At 42.6% G+C, this 18613-nt stretch overlaps 1 protein-coding gene across 5 annotated transcripts in view; it reads left to right on the plus strand.

The window, feature by feature from the left end:
* Positions 1 to 5352: 5352 nt before the first annotated feature.
* ACAP3 (ArfGAP with coiled-coil, ankyrin repeat and PH domains 3) overlaps positions 5353 to 18613 on the plus strand; it is a 129982-nt gene continuing 116721 nt past the window's right edge. For all 5 annotated transcript variants that reach the window (XM_069948760.1, XM_069948763.1, XM_069948764.1 and 2 more), the window contains exon 1: positions 5353 to 5704. In XM_069948760.1, the coding sequence (XP_069804861.1) occupies positions 5658 to 5704 (47 nt within the window). In that variant the 5' untranslated portion in view covers positions 5353 to 5657. The remainder of the gene's footprint in view (positions 5705 to 18613) is intronic.

Below are 18613 nucleotides of genomic sequence, written 5' to 3' on the forward strand. Positions count from 1 at the left end.
AATCAACTGGTGCTAGAAAGTGCCAAAGATTTGTAATTTACTTCTATTTAAAAATTGCCAGTCTTCTGGTGCTTATCAGCTGCTGTATGTCTTGCAGGAAGTGGTGAATTCTTTCCAGTCTGGAGAGCAGGAGAGGTTTTCTATGGGAATTTCCTACAGCTCTTGACAGTTCCTGACATGGACAGAGGTGGCAACAGAAAGCACTGTGTCAGACTGGAAAGAATACACCGCTTCCTGCAGGACATACAGCAGCTGATAAGTACTGGGAGACCTGAGATTTTAAATAGAAGTAAATTACAAATCTATGGCACTTTCTTGACCAGTTGATTTGAAACAAAAAAAATTCACTGGAGTACCTCTTCAAGCCGATCACATATTGGCACCCCAGATATATAGCATCTAGCTGTCACTTTGTTCCTCCTTCTCTTTTGGCTGACCAAAGAAGTGCAGGCAACACTTTCTTATACTTACAACTTGTTGGCTAGCTGATGCCTGGTCCAACCTGGGGCATGCAAAAGGAGACTATTGAAATGCAAAAGAAGTTGAAATACTGTGCCATTTCTGTAAGCGTGTTAACAATTGTTCAACTACACATGTCCGACCTGCAAAGATGTATAACACCACCATCACCAAAGGCAACAATGGTTGATGCATAACACTCTTCTTAATGTCTCCAATAGAGATGAGCACAACCCAAGATTTTTCAGCATTTAAAGACTCTGTCAGTAGGATTATGCTGTCCTATATAAGAGTAGCATATACTAGTGACAGAGAAGCTGAGCAGAATGATATATCACTTACATTGTTCTGTGCAACTGATCCAAAGATATCCTCCTGAATAACATGGACAATAAGTAGTCCTCTCTAGTATGTGCATGAGCCAAGTAGTCCTGGATATTCATGAGAAGCAGAAAACTCAGCCCACCAGCTGCTGATTGGCAGTTATCTCTCCATGCTGTGTATAGGCAGTCAGCTGTCAATCAGCAGCTGGAGGGCGGAGGGAGGGGTGTGGCAAGAATCCTATTCTCCTGCATATTAGTTTTACCCAGCCAACTGCAGCCAACTTCTTCCGCCACTGGTATTCAAATGCTGAACAATCAGATCAGACTCGTTGTGATCATCTCTATTGGAGACATCAAGAATAGCGCTATGCATCAACCACGGTTGGCTATGGTAGTGGTGGTGTTACAATGTGGGCAGGTTTGTCTAGCCAATAAAGAACTCTTTTACAATTTGTGAATGATACCATGACATACATATAACATCATTAATGCAGTCATTGTGCCTCTGCATGAACAATACAGGCCTAATATCAAATTCATGGAGGACAATGCTCCAGCTTATCAAGGTCGCAGCATCATAGGAGATTGGCTGCTGGAGAATGGGGGACCTCACATGGAGTGGCCGGAACCTTCTTCAGACCTGAATCCCACAGAAAACCTTGAAACTGTGACGTTGTTGGGGTATACCCACCACTGGTTTCAAAAAATCATATGAGATGAGGAAATGACCGTTGCTGCCTGTAAGTAAATGCCATAATTTCATGAGATAATATCACTCTAGTGGGAACTTTTTCCATATATTTCCCACGCAGGCCAAATATCCCTAACATTTTGTGAGTAGTGTATAGAACTCACCTTAGAGTCTTGTAAATCTGAATATGGCATGGAGCAATTTACTTGGTAAAAGGTAAGTATACACTCATCCTGAAAGTAAATTACCATGTGCCGTATTTAGATTAACAAGACTGTAAGGTGAGCAATGAGCATTTATAAAACGTGAACTCTTCGCATTAGTGCCTTGTATTTCGATCTCTGTTGCTGTGGATATTTCCATGGTGCTGGATGCGGCTATGAAGCATTTTTCATATTGGATATGTGCAGAATAAGTCATGTGTATTTAAAAAATACTGTGTCCGCAGTTCACAATAGGAAATTCAGTGCATATTCCCTTTAAAGGGAGGCATATTACATACAGTTTACATGTGTATTCTGATAAGGAATGCATGTGGGAATATACACTTGAAACATATGCCATGTAAACTTATCCACAAAGTCACATTTTCAGTATAAGGTCCTATATGAGATGCATGTAACAGATCAACAACTGCCATGATGATCAGTGTACTGCATGACCTGTAACACTGCCCTCTTGTGGTCCTATGTGATGCTCACACATACCTTGACTGTACTAGATGTGACTATAAGGGTATGCAGAAGTTACACTGTGTGATAGTGTTTTAATCAATCAAGTTTTATGAGCTTTGCGGTTGTTTTTATTTAACTAAACAATGGCGCAATAGAGAGACAGACTGTCACCTCCCATCCCAACAAACTGGGCAGAACTGATATGTATGTTTAAATGACCATAAACGTTGTGCCAAGTGAATACACAAAAAAATAAATCTAATATATCATATTCCTCTTTCATTCTTTCAATTCAAAGCGATACAAAGGCAAAGAAAGACACAAAGAAGCTGCTGTAAACTTAAGTGATATATGTCACCCAATGGTTTCATTCACAGCTTACACTGCGCAATATTGTTCTATAATGTCCTAAAAGGGTGGGCTATAGAGACATAGGGGAGCAGGATCTCCTATTTGCAGTGTGTGCAGTGTATGGCCTTGTATAGCCTTGTATATTAAGAATAACTCAGAACATCGATTTGCCACACTAAGAGATATTGTGGCCATTTCTGAAGAATATTGTACCATAGTTATATTAGCCTACTTTTTTCATGCAGGTGGAGTCCAATAATACTTCTTCAAGAAGGTGGTGGTGTGTAAATGAGATTATAATATGACATACCCAACACCTAAAAAAATGATGTAAATAATGACCTTGATATTACCCCCTAATGACCTTGTGCCACATGTCTCACTTACAGAAACTGATAACATTTAGACTGTGGAAGATCAGTGTTGTTTGAAGGCAGCTCCATTATATGACTGGTATACATTGTCAGCCCTTACCTGGTCACACCAAAGAATCTCCACATAGTAAAGATGAAAACAAATAAAATTGTAACTCACCTAACCCCACTGCCATAAGTAGCAGTGCTGTATAAGCTACAGGCCTATTGTGGACTATGGCCTGTGATGGCAGCAGCATGGTACACATACACACTGGTGCAATAGCAAGGGTCATCATTTACAGCACAAGTATATGCCACAAAGCTGATAGCTCCCTGCTCTGCTATGGTATTCAACTCCTGTAGTTGAAAGGGGTCAAGGGTTTGTTTTAACCTCCCATTACATATGCCCATACTATACCCATCACACCTACGCCCACAATTATGCATTACACCATAGTGGCATATTCTTGCTAGATCCAATTAGGCCCAGCATCTCTCTGTGTCTCCACTATGTTTCATGTATAATATCTAGAGTGGGTAATCGTATCTAGGGGATACTAGCCTAAATGTATGTGTCCTGAAGCCTGTAAGATAGGAAGATCACCAAACCACCCTGATAGTAAGCCCCTTAAGTCCCACTTGGTTGCGAGTATTGGAACATCAATAGGGAAACACTAGGGTGGCCCCTTTTGTGTCAAAGTCTAACTCTGTTGCAAGTATAGCTACATGACAAGGGTTTACCAAGGCAGGCATCCATCCACAGACAGCTGTTTCAGGGCATTTGCCCCTCATCAGTATGGAGCAGGATTCTGGCTAGTGGGGGCAATGAAAAATAGACCAATAAAACTCAGGGAGATTAGTGAAAAAAAAAAATATCTATGAAGTACTCACTTAAGAGTCTCCATTGATCCATTGCCCCCTATAAATTTAAATATGTGAGGGGAAAAGGTTCAGTGGGGCCTCAGTTGTGAGTCTCAAAACACTAGAATAGCCAGATATCCCTGGCCTGTTGCCAAGGGGTGCCTTCAGATTGGGAGAGCACCACACCACCCTAAAGGGTAGCTCCTTAAGTCCCACATATTGAAATTTATAGGGGGCAATACATCAATGGAGACTCTTGAGTGAGTACTTCATAGATATTTTTTTTTTTCACTAATTATTTCACTATTGATTTTTATCTCCCTGAGCTCAGTGATTGCTGTGTTTTGCTGTATGCATGTTTTTCAAGACTTCCTAGGGCTGCATCCTATTTCTTCAGCCACCAATATTCAAATACGAAAGTTTTGGTTTGGATGAACCCAAACTGGCTCAAGGTTTGCTCATCTCTAGCCTGTATAAATTCTTTATAGGGGAACCCTGGTGGCAATCTTAGGCAGGTGTTGCCTTTGGAGTCTCCTAAATTTTTTTTTCTTAAAAGTGTATTCCATCTGTCATATTTATCAAGATCAAGGGACCACTGGTATCCTCTACCCTGGACGCCATGACCAAAGATGAAAAGGTGGAAACCAAGTGTGTTGTTTTATTCAAATCCTATAAAGCAGGGACTGGGAACCAACGGCCCTCCAGCTGTTGCAAAACTACAATTCCCATCGTGCCTGGACAGCCAGGCATGATGGGAATTGTAGTTTTGCAACAACTGAAGGGCCAAAGGTTTCCCATTGCTGCCATAGAGGTTGATGGGAGGGGTGTACACAGCATAAAAGCGTGAGCTACGTAATTTCTGTAACTTATAGATCATTGACACGGTGAGCTTCTCTGTTTACACAATTCCCAATACCGTCAGTGTGAGTTGTGAAAACTACTTAAAACAACTGATTGTTTTTGGCTTCCTGACCGTGGCCAGGCCATAGGGAGCTGTGGGCCCTCGATCTCAAGACTGGTGCAGGTTCCAGATGCAGATACCCCTTTAAGACTAGGACTCCATGAGTGTGAGTGGTGGCCCACTAGAGATGAGCGGTAATAATAGTGAATTTGTTTACATTTAACCTGCACGTTTCTACTTCACAACAGGAAGCAGGAGTCCTAAACAGTGCGACCACCATCGCTATTTTGACTGGACGCGTTGCCATGGCATGTGGCGCTACAACGTTGTATCGGTCAATTGCAGTATTGGCCACCATTGCTTTGTGCCACTTTTGATTCTATGGGCTATGTTACCGCCTGCCACGTATCATCATCTAGCCTTGGAATAAATTCCACAGGAATGATTTTTTTATTTTTTTGATGTGAAATTATATGGCTGTGAATACATTTGTAGACGCTCCTTGACTTTGACAGACTGTATGTTAGTTTGTAGACTCTCCCTGACTTTGACAGTGTGCGCGTTAGTTTGTAGACGCTCCCTAGCTGTGCTAAGGTGTATGTTAGTTTGTAGATGCTCCCTGACTATGACAGTCTGCGGGTGAATTGGTAGACGCTCCCTCGCTGTGACACGAGGTGTGTTAGTTTGTAGACGCTCCCTGACTTTGACAGGCAGCGGGTGAGTTTGCAGACGCTCCCTGGCTGTGACAGGCTGGGCTGGTAGCCGGCAGTAGGAGTCACGCTCGGATCCCGGGGAGGGAGCGCAGTCTCCGGCACTGAGCGCTCTGATCCTCCGGTGTCACCGGGATCTGCAGTCCTGATCGTTGGATTGGTGCTCTATTGTTGGGATCTTGTCGTTGTTCCTATGCAGCAGCAGCAGCAGCATCGCCCCGTGTCCTCCTGATCCTCCGTGCATCCTCCTCCCGTGCTCCCGGCTGCACATCCCTGCTGCTCCCGCATCCTGCCGCCTGCAATGCACTGAGCACCGGAGCCGCCCGCAGCCATGACCGTGGATTTCGAAGAATGTATCAAGGATTCCCCCCGATTCCGGTGAGAAGGATGTGATCCCTATGGCTGATCCCTATAGTGTGATGTGTCAGTGCTGTGTGTGATGTATAGGTGTGGGCTGCATCATATACAGGGGCACATGTGTGTATATATGGCTGTATATACAGTGTATACACCACATACAGAGGCACATGTGTGTATATATGGCTGTATATACAGTGTATACACCACATACAGAATGATCTATATCTATTATATAGTGTGTGCTGCATGTACAGATGGCAGTATATATATATATATATATATATATATATATATATATATATATATAGTGTATACAGCACACCAGCTGTGAATAGTATATACAAAATAGTATATATATCTATTTACCATATAGAGTGTGTGCTGCATATACAGGGGGCCCATGTGTGTATACACACCAGCTACCTATCTATCTATCTATCTATCTATCTATCTATCTATCTATCTATCTATCTATCTATCTATCTATCTCTGTATACAGTGTATATACCACACCAGCTATGTATCTAATGTGTGTATACTGTGTATGTGTGTGTGTATATATATATATATATATATATATATATCTGTATACACTACACCAGCTGTGCATAGTATATACAGAATAATATATGCCTCTATGTGTGTATATAGAAATGGCTATATTCAGTGTATACACCACACCAGCTGTGCATAGTATATATAGAATTATATTTATATCATATAGTGTGTTCTGCACATGTATGTATGTATATAGCTGGATATACACAGAGTATATACCACATCAGCAGTGTATACATAGCTATCTATCTATCTATCTATCTATCTATCTATCTATCTATCTATCATATAGTGTGCTGCATATGGGGGCACATGTATATAGCTGGATATAGTATGTACATAATGTATATACCACACCAGCTGTGCATAGTATATACATACTCTCTACCATATAGTGTGTTCTGCACATGTATGTATATAGCTGGATATACACAGAGTAAATACCACATCAGCAGTGTATACATATCTATCTATCTATCTATCTATCTATCTATCTATCTATCTATCTATCATCTGTCTATCTATCTATCTATCTATCTATCTATCTATCTATCTATCTATCATATAGTGTGCTGCATATGGGGGCACATGTATATAGCTGGATATAGTATGTACATAATGTATATACCACACCAGCTGTTCATAGTATATACATACTCTCTACCATATAGTGTGCTGCATATGACTGTGTACATAATGTATATACCACACCAGCTGTGCATAGTATATACATAGTCATCTACCATATAGTGTGCTGCATATGGGGCACATGTATATATAGCTGGAGATACTATGTACATAATGTATATACCACACCAGCTGTGCTGAGTATATACATAGTCATCTACCTATCAATCATCTAGTATGTGCATTGTATAATCAATTATCTAGCATATATTTAATCTAATTAAACCAACTTCATTCCACATCCTAAAATTCCGATATGACTGGCATCATCCCATTCCTGCTTCCCGCTATGTCAAGCACAGGAGCAGGAAGCTGAGATATGAGGGTCTGTTTGACAAGGTCCTCCCATCAGAGAGTTATCAAAGATTTTTATTACCAAAACTGAGGAATAAAATAAGAAGACAAAATGAGAGCTAGTCCTCATGATGATGGTCCGTGTCAAACATCACCCTATAGCTCAGCTTCCCGGGCAAATGTTACAGTTCTTAAGGCATGTGGTCAGTGTCAAACATAGTCTTGTTTGGGTCCGTATTAAAGCCTGACCGCCTTTCTGACGACCTGGACTCTTGTCAAACATCTCCCCATAGCTCAGCTTCCTGGTTTGTTATGGATGTTGCTGCACAATTTTGGATGTATGAGGTCACGTTCACATTCATCAGGTGGTGAGGCCCCCCTCTTATATTGCTAAGGGCACAATCAGGCGCAAGAACATAGCTTTAGTAGGGATGAACAAGTTGGTGGCTTTCTGCCATGTAGCACTACTATGTGGATGCTATGCTGTATGGCGGCATTATTTATACCTGGAATTATTGCTATTTATGCTTTTCTGTTTCAATTTTCGTATTGAAAATTTTTCTTATATAATCTTTATAGTACAACATATAAGCATCATATAGGGTCGTATGCTTATGCCTTTCTATAGTTAGGTTGTGAGAGCCCATCCTGTATTGCTTTGGGTCCCCATAAATTCTAGTTACACCCCTTGGATATGGCTTAGGGCAGGTGTCTTGTGATGAATTCAAACAATACTTTTTGACATGTTCTTCATAAAGAAAATTTATATTGGGTAGAAAGTGTTCTATAATGTAGACCATTGTTCCCTAACCTGTGGTCCACCAGCTGTTGCAAAACTACAATACCTATCCATCCAGCTGTCAGAGTATGATGGGAGTTGTAGTTGTGCAGGAGCTGTTAAGCAGGTGATCGTCAGGGCATGATGGGAGTTGTAGTTTTGTAAGACCTGTAAAAAAGGGGAATGTCAGGCCTTGATGGAAGTTGTAGCTTTGCAACAGCTGTAAAGCAGGGGATTGTCAGGACATGATGGGAGTTATAGATTTGCAGCTGTTGGGAAGCAGGGGAGAGGGCAGTAGAAGCACTCCACACCCCGTGCCTGTCCTTACCTGCCAAACTACAACTCCCAGCAAGTCCTGCTTCCCAGAAAGTTGGATGACAGCTTGAGTTGTAGACCAGTATTGACTGTATGATAGACAATCCGTCAGCGTGGGCAGTTTCCAGCTCGCACATATGGATTTAGTTTAGAACAGTGGATCGCAACCTATTGCAGCAAGATGTGGAAACTGAGGTCATCTCAACATCCAGAATGAATTAGCGGCCATGAGTCTATGTGTAGGAAAGAAAGGAGGAATTCCAGGAACCGATGAATGATGACTTCTGAATTGTTAATACTACTGGAGCCTGACCTAGATGGTAGTGCAGTCTATAGCGTCCCCTGCATGGATCCTGACCCGTACCAGTGGGCTGGCCGACAACACAACAGACTTTGATCATTTCCTCCAGTATGTCTATATGGATTACCAAGACCTCTTGGAGGGGGACTTCAGTATCTCAGGACTTGGAATCAGATGTCTTCAAGTGTCAAATGCAATGAGTAGATGTATGGTGTCCAGCAGTGAGGTCTGAAGACGCAACCTCTAATGATGTTCTCCTTGTTCATAGTCATAGTGAAGTTGTAGATCAGTGTTGCCCAACCTGTGGGGCTACAGCTGCTGCAAAACTACATTTCTCATCATGCTCTGGCAACTCTCTGCCTTACAGCTGTTGCAAAACTACATTTCCCATCATGCCCTGGAAACTCTCTGCCTTACAGCTGTTGCAAAACTACATTTTCCATCATGCCCTGGCCACTCTCTGTCTTACAGCTGTTGCAAAACTACATTTCCCATCATGCCCTGGCCACTTTCTGCCTTACAGCTGTTGCAAAACTACATTTCCCATCATGCCCTTACCACTCTCTGCCTTACAGCTGTTGCAAAACTGTAACTCTGGAGCTGAGGGGCCTCAGGTCGAGAAACACTTTTAGACTCTCTGATGGAGACTAGAGATAAGCGCAACTGGAACAAGCTCAAGTCTGATTGTTCGGCATTTGAATACTGGTGGATAAAGAAGGTGGATGTCGTCCAAAGGAATCCTGGAAGACCTGGATCTAGACATATTGCTGTATTTATGTTTTCCAGGATTACCTAGGGCTGCATCCAACTTCTTTAGCCAACGGTATTGAAATGGTGAACGATCTGACTCTTTCCAGTTGCGCCCATCTCTAGTCGGAGACCTTAGGTTCCCATTGGACAAGTTGCAGGGTCATACTGCTGGCAGTGACCTTTGAAAAGGTTAATGGACATCTGTGGTGTTGACTAAGATCTTTCAACCTTGAACAACTTTCCTAATATGACTACTATAGTAAATGCTTGTATTCCCCAGGAAATAAGGGTATGTTCTCATCAGAAATCCTCCATACGTTGTATATGTACGACACACAACAGCAAGAAGGTAGTCAAATGCATAACACAACTTGCCCATAGGGCTCAATAGACCAAAATCTGTCTCCTTATGGCTGCATTTGGACTACTTTATGCTGATATACATTGTATTTGTGTGTAGTCACAAGTAGACTATGTTCAGTCTATTAAACTATATGAAAACTCCGGAGGTACGTCACAGTATATGGACAAATATCCTGGTACATGCACTAAGAAATAAAATTCATAGATTTTTGTAGATCGCATTGCCTTTTTTGATTTGTTATTTTTCTTTTCTTCAAGGGATAGTGCCATTTTACCTCCCATAGACTTTCATGGGTGGGGACCCATCTTGGTGTTTTGTACTGGTGTTTATTCCCTTTATACCACATGACTTTTAATGAAACAAAACAAAGGGGATACAATGCCAAAAATAAAAAAACGCCTATAGTCATTTACACTAGAATGAGAAAAAAAAATCAGGAAAAGCCACCAAAAAGCAGGAACCAAAAAGTAGCAATGACTGATGTTCACAAGCCAAGAAAGCTTCATTGATGGTAGAGTGTCCAAATACTCTATAATCCATTACATAGAACGGGGTTAGGGCACCTTAGGCCCAACAGCTGTTGCAAAACTACATTTCCCATCATACCTAAACAGCTGAAGCTAAAACCTTGGTTGCCCAGGCATGATGGGAGTTGTAGTTTTGCAACAGCTGTAGAGTGGCAGGTTTCCCATCCCTGCATTAGAACTGTGTTCCCCAACTTGGTGTTTTCCAGCTCTTGCAAAACTACAATTCCTGTGATGCCCATCATGGGAATTGTAGTTTTGCAACAGCTGTAAAGCATCAGGTCGGGGACCACCATTGCCCACGCTAAATAACATCAGGATGTAAAATCATTTATGTACCTTCTCAGCCAATCAGAAAAGGCGGATGATGTCATATGACAAACTTGACTACTGAGAATCAGGGCGGGCAGTGTTTCTGATGTGCTGACTCAGCACACATCTATTGACCCCTTATTGACACATTAGAGCAGTAGCATTTAGTCCATTGGTTTGGTCACGATAGAGTCCAGACTAATGTAAAGAACACATGCTCCTATATCTATACATGCTCCAACACAGTATTCCTTCTTCATGGGACTAGTCACTGTGAATGCATCACCCTTTACAGTCGAGCATTGAGTAATATACATTTTTAGGTGTTGACTGGATGCTGGACAATGGGAGTGTGTATATATATATATATATATATATATATATATATATATATATATATATACATACATATACACACACTAGGTCTGTGTTCATCTGCTTCATAGAGTCTGGGCAGGGACACAACCTAACCAGCCTCAATCCCTTCCATGTATTATTCATGCAGGAACGCTCAGACGCTATAAAGTGCACCAAATGCCATAATGGTGGGTTTAATAGACGGATGTGACTTTGCATTTAGAAGTAATGGAAAAAAAGCGGATCCCTCGGTCTTTACCCTATTATGTAGTTATGCAGAATGTGTGCAGGGATGAAGGGGTTAAGGACGGCGTGTTGTTTGGTCTTTGTGCCGGCTTCTGCTTGCATTGTGTGCACAGATCCTCTGGTGTATGCTGCTTTCTGTGTGTAAATGATGGGTGCTGGCCCTGTGATCACAGCCCGGGGGGCCCAACGCTCATATCAGGGGCCGGAGCACATTTACAGGTTTCTGATCATAAGACAAAGGGGGCTGGGTTATTAGGGGTCTGATTTAGGGTGGGGTGTGATAGGGAACTGCTGGGGACTTGTCGGTCTATAAACTAAAACATAGATGTGTGTGTGCGTGTGTGTGTATGTATATATATATATATATATATATATATATATATATATGTATATGTATATGTATGTATATGTATATATATATATATATATATATTTATTTTATTTTTTTTACAGTATATATAATTTTATTGTTTTTTTAAAATAAATATGTTATATATATTCCCTGCCGATGATCATCAGATCGACTGCCCCCCACCCCCATCCATCCATCCGTCATGCTTTTTTTTTTTTTTTTTTTTTTTTTTAAGTCTTGTGTTTCTTGTTATTTACAGACACTTATTTTGCAGCCCTTGACAAAGGTCGACATTGAATTTGCAGCAGATTAAACCCAGGACATGGAGGATTCCTTTAAATACACATTGCTGCCATAGTTTTACACTTTATAATGTTTTGCTGACATGATAAATCGGAGATTGATCAAACATGGTGTAAAGTGAAACTGGCCTAGTTGCCCCTAGCAACCAATCAGATTCCACCTTTTATTTTCCGAAGAGTCTGTGAGGAATGTAAGGTGGAATCTGATTGGTTGCTAGGGGCAACTGGGCCAGTGTCACTTTACACCATGTTTGATAAATCTCCCCCATGATATGTTTTGTGGCGCTTGCCCTGTTTCCTTTATGGACTATGTCTGTGTTAGATGTTAGGGCAATGGAGGGGCACTTAGTGTAGTATTACACTGGCAGACCTGTGCCCGCTGTAAGTGCCAGTCAAATAGATTGTCGCTCGTTTAACAAGCCTATTACACGGCTCAGTTATCGTGCAGGCAGGTCTGAGTGATCGATGGCTGGATTATTCATGCCGCACCTTACTTCCATCATTGTTGGCCAACGATCAGTGCCCCTATTGAAGCAAGTATTGGCCTATTTGTTGTGTATAATACATCTTAGGATCAGTGAATTTCAGCTCTGGAGGGTTGTATCAGTCAATGGGGCTGAGCTGTAATACTGGGATTTGCCACAAGCAAAATTACAGTGCTGAGTCTGGTAGACAATGAAGGTTCCACCACCCCTTTATATGATTATTGGGAAGTGGGCTCTTCGAAACACTGTCTAAGGGGGCACCTCCAACTGGTAAGGATAAAGGCCTGCCCATGGCATTCTTATGGTATTTTTCCTGTATAGACATTATTGCGGTGTAAAGACATATGAGGAAAATCTGGATAGTGTTGCTGTTTGTATTACCATTTAACCTGCTTCCACAACAGTGCCACATTTGTCTGTAGGCTGTGTGGGGTATTGCAGCTTTGCCCTAGTCACTTAAAGGAGAAGTCCGGCAAAACTTTCACTAAAGTATTGTATTGCCTCCCAAAAGTTATACAAATCACCAATATACACTTATTACAGGATATGCTTATAAAGTGCACTGACATACCTGACCACGCTCCTGATGCCTCTGCCCGCTCCTCGGCATCCTCCTGGCTTCTGCCCACTGCTGCTGCTGTTGGAATTTCAGAGCCACGGCCAGTGACTGAGCGGCCTGTCATTCAGAGGCTGGCTCTGCAGTTCTTGTGGCAGCTACAGGACCAAGCAGAAGCCAGGAAGATGCCAGGGAATGGGCAGAGGCATTGGGGAGCATGGTCAGGTATCTATGAACTTTATTTTACACTAAAGGCAAGGGCTGCACAGACATTGCTAACAATGTCCATGTAGCCCTTGCTGCACGATAGTCGAGTCATCTAATAGGCTTAGTAAACAAGCTCCGATCTAGCTGAACAGCGCTCGTTTACGTTACTGATCGGGGCCCTAAGTGCTCCGACCCCCAGTGATCCGTAGTAGTCGGGAGAAGTGTTCTCTCGATCTCCTTCTCTCTATAGGAGATGGGCTCCTTAGACTTACAATAAACCCCATCTTTTGTGGTGGGACGGAAGAGGCAGCGAGCCAGGGACTAAAGTGCCCCACCGCACACCCTTCTTCCTACTCGTTCTAGAGATCTGCACACTTAGCTCCTGATCGATCAAAACTTGTGACCTGTCAAAAGTTTTTGCAAATGAGGTACAGTAAAGCCTGATGGGAATTGTAGTTTTGCAACAGCTTGGGGGCCGAAGGTTCCCCATCCCTGTATTGGGTTTGACAAGCCAGCTTTTGCTCTCTGCCACCTCACTATCCAGACCTCAGAACATTTCCATGACTGTACCTTCTACAGCCGGCGAGAGCACTACACCCATCATACGCATAGTGCACTTTATAACCAGTCACCGTATTACATCTTTTACAGCCTAAAACCTAGCTGCCAACTTTAGCAGAAACAGCAATAAAATTAGTGTGAAACTCAGTTTACACATGGAGCGTGCTGTAATCCATTTTATTATGTAAGCGGCGTTAATGTAATGACTATAATCATGCGTGTATAAACACTGCCCAGTGATGTCATCGTTCCTTCAGTCATCTCATATTCCAACCTGTATTACAAATGCAGTCTCGCCACACCATGCCCGCCAGATCACCGGGTGAAGAATCAGTCCCATGTATACAGTCATTCTCTCCTTCACATGAAGTCGATATACCAGTATGGTGATTCTTAATGTGGTATCGTATACATATCACATATCAGAGGAAATTCATTTTCATGGAGTCAGCTGTCAGATTCAAATAGGATTTGAAAGAGCCCCAGTGGGCCTGAGAATCCGTGTATGACATTCTGGGGTCTCCTAGGACTGTATCCAAGCCTTAAAGTGACACTGTCACCCCCTATTTGCATTTTGACTGCTCTCCGCAGGTGTAAAGGGTAAATGTTACAGCTTTCATTACTTTTTTTTATATCACACCTCATGGTGCTTGTTTTGGTATAAAGTCGTTTTAATCACCTGTAGATTAAAGTGGCCTATGTGCCACTTAGCCCCGCCCCATTCGTGACATTGCCTTGCGGCCTATGTGCCACATCGCTCCGCCCCTTGTGCCACTTAGCCCCACCCCCATCCGTGACGTCATCGCCGCATAGCCCCTCAGCGGCCATTGGTGTGGGACAATCTAGGGGGTGGGGCCTAGAGCTTTAGGCTGGCCCTTCCAATTGCTCCTGAGGGGGGCAGGGCCTATGCGGTGATGATGTCAGAAATGGGGACAGGGCTAAGTGGCACAAGGGGCGGAGCGATGTGGCACATAGGCCACGAGGCCCCACCCACATATACTAATCCATAGGTGATAAAAACGACTTTTTACCAGAACAAGCCCCATGAGGTGTGATATAAAATAAGTAATGAAAGCTGTAACATTTACCCTTTACACCTGTGGAGAGCAGTTAAAATGCAAAAAGGGGATGACAGTGTCACTTTAAACCTCAATAGCATAACCCTAAGCCTAATAACTAGGGATGGTCCGAACAGAGTTCAGTTCGGGTTCGTACGAACCCGAACTCTCGGCAATGATTCCCGCTGTCTGCCCTCTCCATGGATACAGCGGAAGGACCGCCTGGAAAACTGGGATACAGCCATAGCCATAGGCTGTATCCCAGTTTTCCAGGCGGTCCTCCCGCTGTATCCACCCACTGCATGGAGCGGGCAGACAGCGGGAATCTGATGTCGAGCGCATACGAACCTGAACCTCGGCAGTTTCGGACCATCCCTACTAATAACACTTACATTTTAAGAGAATGGCTCTTAACAAATCCAAAACTTTAGATTAGTTCAGAATCAATTTGCTCCTCTAGTAATATACTGTAAATGTAGCACATCATGGGGTGGGTTTCACCACGTCGGCTTCTTCTGGGGTACTGCTTCTTGGTCTTCCATATCTCTGGTTTGGCTATATTACAGATGGCTTGTTCTTATGTATTATTACTCACCTCCTTGGTGACCTGACATATTACATCAAGGGATGGAATCATATGGAATTCCATCTAATGTTGAATTTTGTTTGTTTACTAGATTCACCAAAGGGATCCGCCAAACTGGGGAACACCCTACCATGAATCAGCAGCTCCTTAATTGTGGTGTGGAGATTTGAACCCTCTAAGGCAATGCTCACCAGCTGTTGCAAAGATTCCCATAGATTTTATTTATTTATTTTTTTTAATCGTTAATTTAAAATTTTTTCACATTAAAGATACACAGAGGTAACAAACGAAAATGAAAGTCTAATAAAGAAAGACCATGAGAAGGTCAAGATAAATTTAGGCAGAGATTCCCATAGATTTATGCCGCAGATCTTACAATGTGTTCAATTATTCTAGGACCGCATAAAATCAGCAGTATAAACATTACATGTGAACATACCCTAAAGGTCCCCGTACAACTTATACTTCAGTCTGCTGAACCTGTCGTGAGCGACAGCCGGTATAAGGTGTATGGGGCCCTCTTGATCGACCACTGACACATGATGTCAGTTGTGATGGGGATCAGTTGTGATGGAAAATCACTGCCCGACCCCTTTGTTCTGGGAGAGAGAAGCCGCAGTCAGAGATATTTTGCTGCAGCTTAACCCTTCCCTCTCCATAGAGAACGCAGGAATACTCAGCTGTCGGTTATTGGAGGTGTATGGCCTCCTTACGTCTGGGTTTACACTTTTTTTGGAATATAACGGGTATAAAGGGTTCAAGGTAGTGACTCGGTCTCCCAAGTTCCCAGACTTCAGACTGATCAAACATCATTGGGATGTGGTGGTAAAGTAAAGCCCCTATTACTGGGGCGACTAGAGGAGCAAACAAGTGCTATTGTTGTGTAATAGGGCCTTTAGTCCGATTCATGGAGGCCACACCTCACACCTTAGAGGATCAACCTAATACAACTTAAAGCACCTGCTACTGAAGTCTTATACTGACATACATCTCAGGACACCTACGGAGGTCATGTAGAACACACCAGGCTAGGTCAGGCAGCACGAGGCGGAAGACACAGTTTTAGGTGGGTGGTTTTAATGTTATGATTGAGCAGTATATATATTAGAAGATCACTGTAATTCATTCCATTTTATATATATATAGAAATAGAATTAATAGTTTAATCCCTTTTCCCCGTGTTTTGGCGGATTATGACATCAAGCGTAGAGATGCCGCCGCTTCAAGGGCAAAGTGTAGAATCCTGCTGCAAACTCATTTATCCTATTGTTCATCTGTTCAGGAGCAGCATATATAGAAATGACCTTATATGCTAGCATTAGACATGGACCTGGCATAATTGTGTGCGTGGAGCATGTATACAGCTGTTGGCACTCTGTGGACTTCTCTATGGGGTTATGTTGTCTCCATGCAGCACAACAAGCAATGTCCTACAGTGTGTCCATCGGAGCGACCACTCCCCTGCTTTGTTTAAAAAAAAGAAGAAAAAAAAGAAAAAAAGAAAAAAGCATTCCAGTATTCTCCAGGGAATATTAGAGAAGATTTACTAAAACTGACATAACAGCTGACAGGTCCTCTTTAGAGGTTTTTTTTTTTTTGATGTCACAAAGTCTTTCCATATGGGCTCAGGATGGTTTAGAAATGTAAACTTAGTTATACTCACCTGCCAAACTCCCCACTTTTTCCATCTTTATAGTGCTGCTCCTTGCTTCCTGTGTTTATCTCGACACAGGAAATGAGTGATATCCCACCTCACTCAGTGATTGGCTGAGCAGGTATTTTCTACATGTCGAAGTGCTTAGTGGAGCGGATGGGGTGGGCAGGTGAGTATTATATCAGTCTAATTTTCTGGTTCCGGACAATCACAATAATAGGGTTGAGCAAACTTGCTGAACTGTTCGGGTTTAGCTGAAGAAGTTGGATTCTGCCCTAGTCCTGGATAACATAGATACAGCCATAGGGCGGCATCCAACTTCTGCTGTCACCAGGAGTCAAATACATCATGTTTAGGTTTGGAGAACATTGCCGAACCCAAACAGTTCATCAGGTTTGTTCAATGCTAATTAGGAACCATCCCCTATTGACCAGATAAGTGATAAGTGTATGATCCCAGGTGGTCTGACTACAGAATATATCAATGGTTTATGACAAAAAAATTGGCACAAACTTTTGTGCTAGCAACTATTTGTGTAAGAATTTGCACCTTTTACTGTGCAACATTAATAGCATTGCAGATGAGAGTGCTGTGCAGAAATGTGTGACTTGCTTTACACTAGTTGTCAGGAGAAGAAATATCTTTCAGGCTGGTTTTACACGCAGCAATTTTTTGGAAAACTGCCACTGCAATTTTTGTGCCAGAACCAGAAGTGGATTCAAATGGGATGGAAAATTTAAAGGGAGGACTTGTGTTTCTCTTTCCTGTTGGAGCCACTTGTGGTTTTGGGACAAAAACTCCCATGTGTGAAACCAGCCTAACAACAATAGTGGATAACGTGTTTCGAGAAGAAACTCTCTCTTCATCAGGTCCATGTAGAAACATGGTATGGAAGAAAGCAATAAACATGGAGCTGGCCTAAACCTAGAATAACCAATGTTATAAAATTTTCGGCTTGCAGATGCAATGACCTGTATCTTCCTCCGCTTCGCTCATCTCAGTTATCGGTGTTTGCAGCTAGTGACCTGGAGGAGCTGTGCCGGGGGTCACGGTTCTCATACAGCCGGGTAATGTTAGCTGTGCCTCCCTGGCATAAGGATGCAGGTGTGGCAGATGGCATTCTCTGTGCAAGATTAAGCATTTGCATCTCATGAATGGAGCCGTCTATGCAGAGCAGGGAGTTTCCTTTCGTCTTTGTTGTAAGAGACACTAGGCAAGGCCGGAGTCACCCTGTCAGTCCGCGGCTCTATCATTACCCTCGTTTTACTGTATTGTTATGAAACAATATAAGTGCACACTAGGTTTATAACTCTCTAAGGTATGCGCCAAAGTTTTATTTGGATGCCCGTGCCCTGTACTGCAGTGTATACAGCACAACATGGTTGTCATGGTGAGTAATGTTAGTCTGAATAGCTTTATATACATGTGGCTATGATGAAGCCATGACTAATACGAACAGTGATTGTTTGTACAGTCAGTCTAAGAAAAACTCCCAATTTTTATGTTAAACTGAGTGAAGAATAGCTCTACATTGCCTGATGGATTCCAAAGTGTTGTTTCTGCCTCCGTTCACGTAAATGGGTGCTAAGCTGCAGTAACCCAGCATGGCCACTACAAAATGCATGGAGCTGTCTCCTTCTGCTGCTGTTCGCTGTCTATGTGGGCGCCGTATTGCTGGGA

The sequence above is a fragment of the Dendropsophus ebraccatus genome, chromosome 12, assembly GCF_027789765.1.
Source record: "Dendropsophus ebraccatus isolate aDenEbr1 chromosome 12, aDenEbr1.pat, whole genome shotgun sequence".
Taxonomy (NCBI): Eukaryota; Metazoa; Chordata; class Amphibia; order Anura; family Hylidae; genus Dendropsophus; species Dendropsophus ebraccatus.